Here is a 9,566-nt window from a genome sequence, read left to right on the forward strand (position 1 = left end):
ACTGAACTCAACTCGGGAGGTTGTGTGGCGGTGGGAGGAATACTTGGAAGACCTCAATTCTTGCAAAGAGACGCAGAGTTTGGGAATTCCAAGGTGGACTCTTCTACCTCTGGTGTTCACGTCACAAGGTGATTTAAAAGGTTCTCGGTTGGTGAGGTCCTTGAACTTGATGAGATCTGCCCAAAGTTCCTAAACACTCTAATCTGTTGTTGGGCTCTCCTGGTTGACGCGTCCCTACAATATTATATGACCATTGGGAACAGTGCCTCTGAATGAACGGACTTGGGTGGTGGTCCCACTTTTTAAGAAGGGTGACTAGTGCTGGAGAGGAGCGTCTGTCTGCAAGTCAAACCTCTGATTCAGGAGGAGCAGTGTGGTTTTTGTCCTGACCCGATACAGATACCTGGTATACCGATACCAAGTATTAATCATCCCTAACCAATAGTACATACTTTTTTGGGGTTAAGAAATATACTCAACTGTGACTTAATTAGGCCAACAATTGCGATGTAATTTGAGGTGATCATACATTTATTTGGGCTCATATTCACATCATCAATCAATCATAACTACAATGTGGCCCACAACAAACATGAGTTTGACCCCCGTGGTGTAAAGTGAGCTGCACATAACCAGCGTGCAAAAAGCCGTGCCAGTAATTTTTCCCCTAATTCCATTTTGTTTTGTTTTTTTAAGGTTTGATTCCTACACCTTTACTGGGTCATCAAACGACATGGTAATTGCACAGGGCCCATGGGCTACAAAGTGGAACTAATGTCCTGTGATAAAAACAAGTTTGACATCCCTAGTTTACCGAAGACTGAGACACACAAAGCACTACTTACTGAGATAGAGGGGAAGCTGAGAGTTGTTATGAGCTTCTCTGTAGGCAATGAGGTTGATCTCGTTCTGCCGACGTTGCTGCTGGAAGCGCTGTTTCGAGCGCCAGTGCTGGCACAAGCAACAGCATGTCAGAATGCCAATCAGAGTCCACACCAACCAGAACCCTGTAAGACAACAAAATGCCTCAGGCGCAACATAGAGATTCACACAAAATGGGCACAAGGGCAGCTTTTGCTGCGTTTCATTGTTTTGTTTAACCTGGTAAGAAGAATAAATACATCAGATTGATATGAGCAAGAGTTCATAATTTTGGTCATAAAACCGATAATTATACAATACAATTAAAAGGTCTTTTTCCCCGGATGATTTGTCGGTCTTCACAAGAGAAAGTTCTGGGACATTACGAATTGGTTTACCTAATATGTCAAGATACAATGAAAGGGCAATTAGTTTTCTTGTATTGGCAAAATATACTGTAATTAAGGACTGATTCAAAGAAAATAGTTTTTACATTAAAATTATAAGGCAACGGACACACCAAAATTCATTGTCATTCATTAAATTAGGCACTGTGAACATAATAAAAATATAGTGCAAATATCAGTGGAATCTGATTCCCTTAAAAAAGTTTAGGTAAATTAAGTATCTGAATACCTGGCAGCCATTTTGGTCAGTTTACATAATCAATGTGAGGTATTAGATGCTGTAACACTGGACCGTTCCTTATTTACCTAATCACCGGCCTATTTTCAATATCATATGGTGTCATCAAGTATTGCCATTATTTAGATAGCACACCTAGTTTTGTCAGGTTTCATGTTTTTCCTTCAAAAAGTCGAACAAAGGCATTCCCTGTGGCATCGTTTAGTCAACGCAAAATGGGTCTATGATAAGCTTGATGGCTGAAAACCAAGATCGATCCTCACCAAAATTTCTGCACACTTGCACATGTGTATCCAAAATCATGCTCATATGCTCACAACAGTGCATTTTTTTAAAAGCAAGTATATAACGTTCATAAAATTCAAAATATTGAGCCCATCATTCTGACAGTTATAGATAATGAAGTGGGTGTACACTTACTTTGTATATGCACATACATTTTGGTGACAATTGATCTCAGTTTTGGTACAACATGACAAGGCAAACGTTATATTGATTTGATATTAATTTGAGAGTATGTTTTGGTACACATATATATGCGTGCACATACATTTTGGTGAGGATCGATGATGAATTTTGATCTTTTCAAAGGCCTATTGAAGGTTAACAGACTTCTGAACCCCATGCGGTATGCCTTCCCACCCAAGTAGTCCATGGATGCTATCACTGCTGCCTTATACATCTTCATTACGCACCTAGAGAATAAAGACTTGTACATAAAGATGCTCTTTATTGGCTACAGCCCATTCTCTGCGACTAGCTGCAGGATGTTTTGAATGGAAGGGTTCAGTTTGTCAGGACAGGGAACAGGACTTCAGCCTGAATAATCACCAACACAGGAACACCGCAGGGGTGCATCCTCGGTCCCATCCTCTACACCCTGTTAACCCAAACTGTGTAGGCTCCCACAAGGACAAAGTCATCCTAAAGTTCGCAAACACCGTTTTGATTGGACGCATCACCGGCAATGATGAAGCAGCTTACAAGATGGAGGTGGCGTAATGTGAGGACAACAACCTCACCCTCAACGCGGACAAGACCATAGAGAAGATAGTGGACATGAGGAAGGAGGAGAACGAATCCTCAGCCTTTGCTCATCCATGATTGGAAAGTGGAGAGGTTTGAGCGGCTTTAAATACATCGGGGAGGACCTCACCTAGAAACTAAACACCTCACAGCTGCGCCTGTACATTCTGTGGAGGCTGAGCAGATTTGGTATGTCACCAAGTGTCCTCAGCAAGTTCTGCTTGTTGAGCCCATTCAAACCAGCTGCAAGTCCACTGCTATGGACAGCAAACACCCGCAGAGAGTGGCCAAGAGAGCCTCCAAGATCACCAGAACTCCGCTGCCCTCCCTGCTGAGCATCGACCAGCTCGGCGTTCAAAGGAGAGCTGCCTCTATCACCCACGACCCCACCCATCCCCAACACAGATGTTAAAGAAATCTCTAAAAGAAGACTAGGATAACTCAGACCAGCCCAGATTGACTTTCTATCCCATGGCACAGGGAAAAAGCTTGGCGAGCGAACTCATGCTTTGCCGGCTTAGTGCCGGCAAAGCATGAGTTTATAGCATGTTTATATTCACCGCTCAAGCGTCCCTGCCTGGTTTTTATTCATTCAGCATAGCATTGCGCATTACAAGACATAACAAAAAGAGCCAGTCGGGCGCCACCAACAGCTGGGCCAAGGTCCCAGCTCACACTTTCCTGCGTCAACAGCTTTATCTGAGGACAGTGGCGAGATGAACTAGGACTGCATAAATGGATAGCAATGCACACTATTCTAGACAAGAAATAAGCACATAACGATAACAACCTAAAATATGATTCCCTTCACAACAGACTGTTCACACTTTTCCCGTCAGGCTGGAGGTACAGAAGTGTAAAATGCAGAAGCTTTTTCTTCTCCTCTTCCATCAGACGTCTCACCTCCACCAGTAGTACAATACAACTAAAGATATCACTCATACAGCTGTGACTATGCCAAGACCATGCACCTTATTTCTGAACTTTTTTGGAACTATTTATGCTGATCCTTCTTTTACACACCACTTGTAAATAGCCGTATAGTGCCATATTACAGATAAAAAACTTGTCAGGATGGCGCTGTGCAGGGTATGTCATCATTCTGATACTTATACTGCACTTTTTTCAGGTAATGAGATATGCCATGTTATTCACACTGCTACCTCATTGAATGAAGGACAATGAATTTTCAACTATGTGTTGCTTTAGAGAAACAAACCCAATATGCATTTTCATCTCATTTACTGTAGATTTGAATGTTTATACCTCATAATCTCTATGGGGCTACAAAGTATGTAGGTGGGTAACTCACACCACAATTCATAGTAGTAGCTGCAGCACTGTGTTTCTCCACAGCAGTGACCTGACTCACAGGTATAGCTCTGGTTGTTCGAGCCCATGCACACCAACTTCTCCTGTAGATACAAAATGCAGATTTGGTGATGAAATTAGTCTGTTGGGCGGATTTGCTCAGAAGACATGTCACAGTTCTCTAGGTGTTTCACTGAGTTTTAAACATGTTTTCCCAGCATACATACAATTTTTATATACATTTTATATATATTAGTCAAATAATTTCTTTTGAAAAAAATGCCACAAGGAGCATGCAGTCAAGTCAGCTGAAATATTAGCTATTTGGAAATTATTACATAATAGAGGAATTCTGTATCTAATTACTACTGAGGGTATGTTTTTTTCACCAAAATGTTCAGTTTATGGCTTGGATGGACTTTATGAGTCTGAAGTGAATCGATTGGTACACCAGAATACTTCCTTGTCTATGTTAACTCTTTGAGGATGATATTCTGCACCGACTACTGCCATTTTGTTAGAACACACTTTTGATGACGTTCATCAATGCATGCAGGAGATGCAATACGAAACTTGTGGGAAATCTTCAAATCATCCTGAGGCAACTCGACACTTTGTGCTGTGATCTAATTGAAAAAGCCCCAATTAATTGATTTATTGCCAGTATGTCAGAAATACAAATGCTATCGAAATTGTATTCATTTGGACTTTACTGTTGCTGCATTTGAAAACGGAACGTGCTATTGAGTACGACTAATAAGGTTCCACTGATATGGACGAAAAATAAAAGTGGAACAAAGAATCATTCCGCAGAGTAGTTAAGGAGAAAACTGTCAATAAATATGTAATGGGAAACTTGCTGCTTCTTGGCTGGCAGTCAACGGTCAGTTCCATAAAGTTCAGGCTAACGTTAGCATGAACCTTTCAACATTACCTCTGCCACTGTACCCTCAGTCGCTAAATTTTCTTGTCCAACGGTGTACTCAAACATCCCCATTGCTGTAAACGACGACAATGCAATATCCCCTATCGTACAAAATGCTGCTTAATTGTCACATTGTTGGATAAAAAAAAATAAAAAAAATATGCGCAAAGGGTGGCAAATACCCAAAACAAAACAAGCGGTGCTAAACTTCCAACAGTTCAGTCGCCTCATGTGTCCACGATAGTTCGAGCCAGGAATAGTGTTGTCACTTATGTGATATGGAAGCCCAAAAGGTTCAAAACTAATTAAATCAATACAATTGATAAACAAAAACACAGTTTGCGAGGTAACGGAAAAACTATTAATGAAAATTTAATTAATATAAGCATTCGTTTTAAAACAACTATTTTCAGCAATGATAAAATGAAAAGGCTTCATTTTTAAACACAACCGTTTTTTTTTTTGTTTTTTATGTGACTCATGAGTACACACACACACATATGTAATGTACTATATATATATATATATATATATATATATATATATATATATATATATATATATATATATATATATATATATATATATATATATATATATATATATATATATATATATGGAGATAGATAGATAGATAGATAGATAGATAGATAGATAGATAGATAGATAGATAGATAGATAGATAGATAGATAGATAGATAGATAGATAGATAGATAGATAGATAGATAGATATATCATATGTACAGAAAAAAAGGGCTCAACACTGAGTTCTGTGGCACTTCATAGGATATATCTAGCATGATGACATTGATTACCTATTGTTGGCAGCGTCAGCATTAACCCCAATGGCCCCTGGGGCACAAGTTGCCTAAATATATGTTACTTAACCCATTAACTCTCGTTGGGAAAATGTGTTCCTGCGCTATGATAAAATGTATAGAATGAAATGGCATCCCAGTGGTTCATGACACACCTATGTACAGATTCTAGTGGCATTTAGCAACTTTTCCATACACAACAAGTCAGTGCTGAGCCCACTATCAACAAGTTAGCTTGCATTATACAATTTCTCCTCAATCAGCCATCTAGTATGGCGGAATATATTGATAATATTTGCTATATACTGCATGCGTGTTACTATAGATTACACTGGTTACGATGTATTGTAGGCATTTGTTGATCATTTTCACTTCTCTGGCGCATTATTATTATTATTATTATTATTATTATTATTATTATTATTATTATAAAATACCGATGGGATAAAAAAAAATCCCAGGGCCTGTAACCTAATCAATGCAAGTGTTTTTTTTTTTTTTAAAGTAATTTTCCAAGTATCCTAGACTTTAACAAGTAATATATACGACAACTTTTATTTTATTTTTTGGAAGAAAAAAAATAATCAGGGAAAGGGTTAAGGGGTAAACTGTAAACTGTTCAAAATATGGGCATCAAGACGAGGGAAAAGTATCAAACACCAGATGGAGACTCAACTTCTCTTCCACAGCCTCAGACACTTGCCTGACATAATCACATTGCCTAATAATTTCAACAACAAAAATAGCTTGCCAGTGTCCATAAATTAAAACAAGAATATCGATTGTTACTAAGTTGACAGCATCACTCAACTTAACAAACTGTTTTCTTTTCCTAATGTAACTTTTTAACTAACCCAATGCTATGGTTCTCCTCCCAAATCATTCCATTTTGTACAGTAATATATAATGATCAATAGAATTAAAACTAAAGCAAATTTCTTATTGTTAATACAGTTAGTTATGTCTTGTGTCAACCTTATTAGCGCCATAGTTGTTGTATTTGTTCTAAATCCATATTGGCTGTCCGTGAACGAATTGTGTTTCTCTGTGAAAATATCCAGCCTTACAATCAAGAGCTTATCGAATATATGAGAGAAGTGACATACCAGAGAAACAGATCTATTATTAGTAAAAATATGTTTGTCTCTGGATAACTTTCGCTGTTTTCCTTTTACTTGGGAAAGTTCCTGTATTAAAGGACAAATTATTAACGTATGTCAGAGGATTTACGACTCCATCAACAACTTCTTTATTAAGATCATATCGACGACATTCACATCTATAGATTTTTCCTTTTTTTTTTTTTTTTTTTTTTTTACATGATTTTATAACATGACTCCACTCTCATCAACTGCTCTCAAAAACTGGTCATTTCAATACTGTCTCTGATTGCTCTCTCCTGCGCAGTCAGTGGGTATCAGTGGGTCACTGATACCGTGAGCCAATTAAAAAACAAAAAAGAATGCATTAAAATCATTGACTGCATCCTACATATTGTATATGGTCTGATCATGATTGATGAAGTGTTCAGGATACTTTGTGCATGCAGCTCCATTCCTGATAATACTGTCAAAAACCTTACAGATCCCTTTACTATTATTATTTTTTTTTTTTTACTCTATTAACTTGCTGAAGTATTCCTTCTTGCCCCCCCACCCCTCATAAATTGCGATTTTTTTTTTTATCCTTAATTTCTGTCTTTATAGTTCTTTGCTTTATAAATTCTTGATACATCTATTTTTTTCTTTTTACTGGCATTTTGTAGGCCTTTTGTGATCCACGGAAACTCGATATTTATACTTCCTGTTGCATTGCCTTAGTGGGGAGTTTTTAATCATTCCATCACATCAATTTTTCAAGGAATATATCATATTCTATGTCTACATAAGACTCATTATACATTCTGTCTTCCATCAATAGATCTGCTCTGAAAGGTGTTCTCACCTTCCTTATAAACTTTTTTTTTTTCCAGTACCTTATTACAATCATATATCATAAAAAACGGTCAATGGCCATTTATATGATTCAGAAATATCCCACTAATGATCTTGTATTTTTATGCTGTCGTGTCCATATATTTTTCTGTATGATAATGTTTATATTTTTTAGTCTTTCCACAATTAGTGGCTGTGCAGAGAAGAGAAATCTCGTGGTGTCCTAAATTGAGAGGTTTGTTTTATCGTATCAAGATAATTTTCAGACAATAAAATAAACATACTCAGAGAGAGCAAGACATAGCAATGGATAACAGAAAATCTCATACAAATGTTAAAAAAAAAAGCTAGAGCTAGACAGCCCAAACTTACTGTAATCATTTGATTTTTAAGGGACCCCTTTTAGAAAGCACATTTTCCAAGGGCCCTCATTGCAAATGTTTACAGAAACAAAACAAACCAAAAAAAAAAAATTAAGCCAAACATTGCAAATTGCATGCTTCCTTAGAACAAACCGGGTCAATTACCCACCGAAAGGTTGATGCCAATTACAAGTAGTTAGTCAAAAACAGCATGATAAAATAAAATGCCGCCTTAGCTTTGCTGGGTTCATCGCCTCATTAGCAAGCAAGTGTACTGCAGACACAACGCATTTTGACAAAATTATTGTCAAAATTGACAAAATTATTAATCAAAATTATTACATTTTTAAAAAATATGTTAAACTTCACAAATTAAGATAAAAAAAGACAAATACCTGTATATATTTTTTGATGAATAACCCAATGTTTTGTCCTTCCTAGATGTTCCAATGGCTTCTTTTCAGGTATAGAGACAGCCAACAGCAAATGAGTGTAACACTTTTTTAATTTAGTTTTGTCAGTAGTACGGCTCTCACTCATTTATATTGTAAAACTGTAAAGAAAAGAAAATATACCGAATGTAAGTCAGGTAAGTCCCATATGCAAAAATCTTTATAAATGTCCACAAATTACGTAGATTAAATTAATCATATAACTGAATTACAAATGATATTCCTTTAAATATGAATTGTTAATTAGATGCAAATGAGTATGATTATCAATGCAAAACATCCGCAAATGCTAACATTTACTGAAAATAAATACCTAGCACAAGCAAAGATGCTAATGAATGAAACACATACGAGGCAACACAATTTAACACCCTCAATTTGGACTAACAAATGACTCATTTTGGGCATACTAGCATACATGAGAGAGAAGGAACAATGCGTGCGCACTGACAGCAACTACTCCCAACTGAAGCCACACCATCCTTCCCCACCACAAAATGCACTATCAACAGCAGCCAGAGGCGGTGCCAAAAAAGAAAGACCAGCCGAACAAGGCACAAATATGAAACTGTGAAAAGATAAATTAAATCAGTTCTAGTATTTCACAGATCCTCTGCAGTCAGGTCACCAACCCCCGGGGTCCGCGGACCCCACTTTGAGAACCACTGTTTTAAAAAGTCACTGACAGGTAGAGCAGCAAGATGAAAGGTCAACATGCAGCAGATCCCTTGTATAGATAACATATCATGAACTATGCCTTTCAGTCCTACCACTGGATTGAGACAAATTATAAACTGTATGGATTTTTGTTGAACATTAAATTTGTGACCCTTTGTTAATAACGTGACTGATAAAAAATGTCAATTAAATATTGACAAAGTCGAGGACAGCAACGTGTACTGTTACAGGACATGCTATACAGTTTTTATTAGAGGATGAAATCCCATCCTGAGCTATGATTTTTAAAAGGAACGCTCGTATTAAATATGAAGTACTGTAGTATGTAACTCTGTGCTAATGCAGTAGTTCACTCCCCCTCGACCCTCTTTACAGTCATGTAAATTGTTCCTTTCTGCTGAACTTTTTTGCTTCATGATTTGTCTTTTGAACTTTTTAGTCCAATTGAAAGGAACAAAAGAAAACAAATGACATTGTCTTTTGAGGAATTTTTTGTTTGTTTGCAGCTTTTCATGGCCTCTTTTTTTAGGCGCCTCCTTATTCAGGGTCTCAA

The 9,566-nt window shown here is 37.3% G+C and overlaps 1 protein-coding gene across 1 annotated transcript in view; it reads right to left on the bottom strand.

Moving 5' to 3' along the window:
* Nucleotides 1-5,006, bottom strand: part of wbp1la (WW domain binding protein 1-like a) — a 9,219-nt gene extending 4,213 nt beyond the window's left edge. The window contains exons 1-3 of the mRNA XM_088421671.1: nt 4,778-5,006; nt 3,845-3,947; nt 846-1,007 (exon numbers count right to left, since the gene is read on the bottom strand). Of these exons, the coding sequence (XP_088277797.1) occupies nt 846-1,007; nt 3,845-3,947; nt 4,778-4,840 (328 nt within the window). The 5' untranslated portion in view covers nt 4,841-5,006. The remainder of the gene's footprint in view (nt 1-845; nt 1,008-3,844; nt 3,948-4,777) is intronic.
* Between the last annotated feature and the right edge of the window lie 4,560 nt (nt 5,007-9,566).

This window comes from Hippichthys cyanospilos, chromosome 8 (genome assembly GCF_059441005.1).
Source record: "Hippichthys cyanospilos isolate Australia breed blue-spotted pipefish chromosome 8, RoL_Hcya_1.0, whole genome shotgun sequence".
Lineage (NCBI taxonomy): Eukaryota > Metazoa > Chordata > Actinopteri > Syngnathiformes > Syngnathidae > Hippichthys > Hippichthys cyanospilos.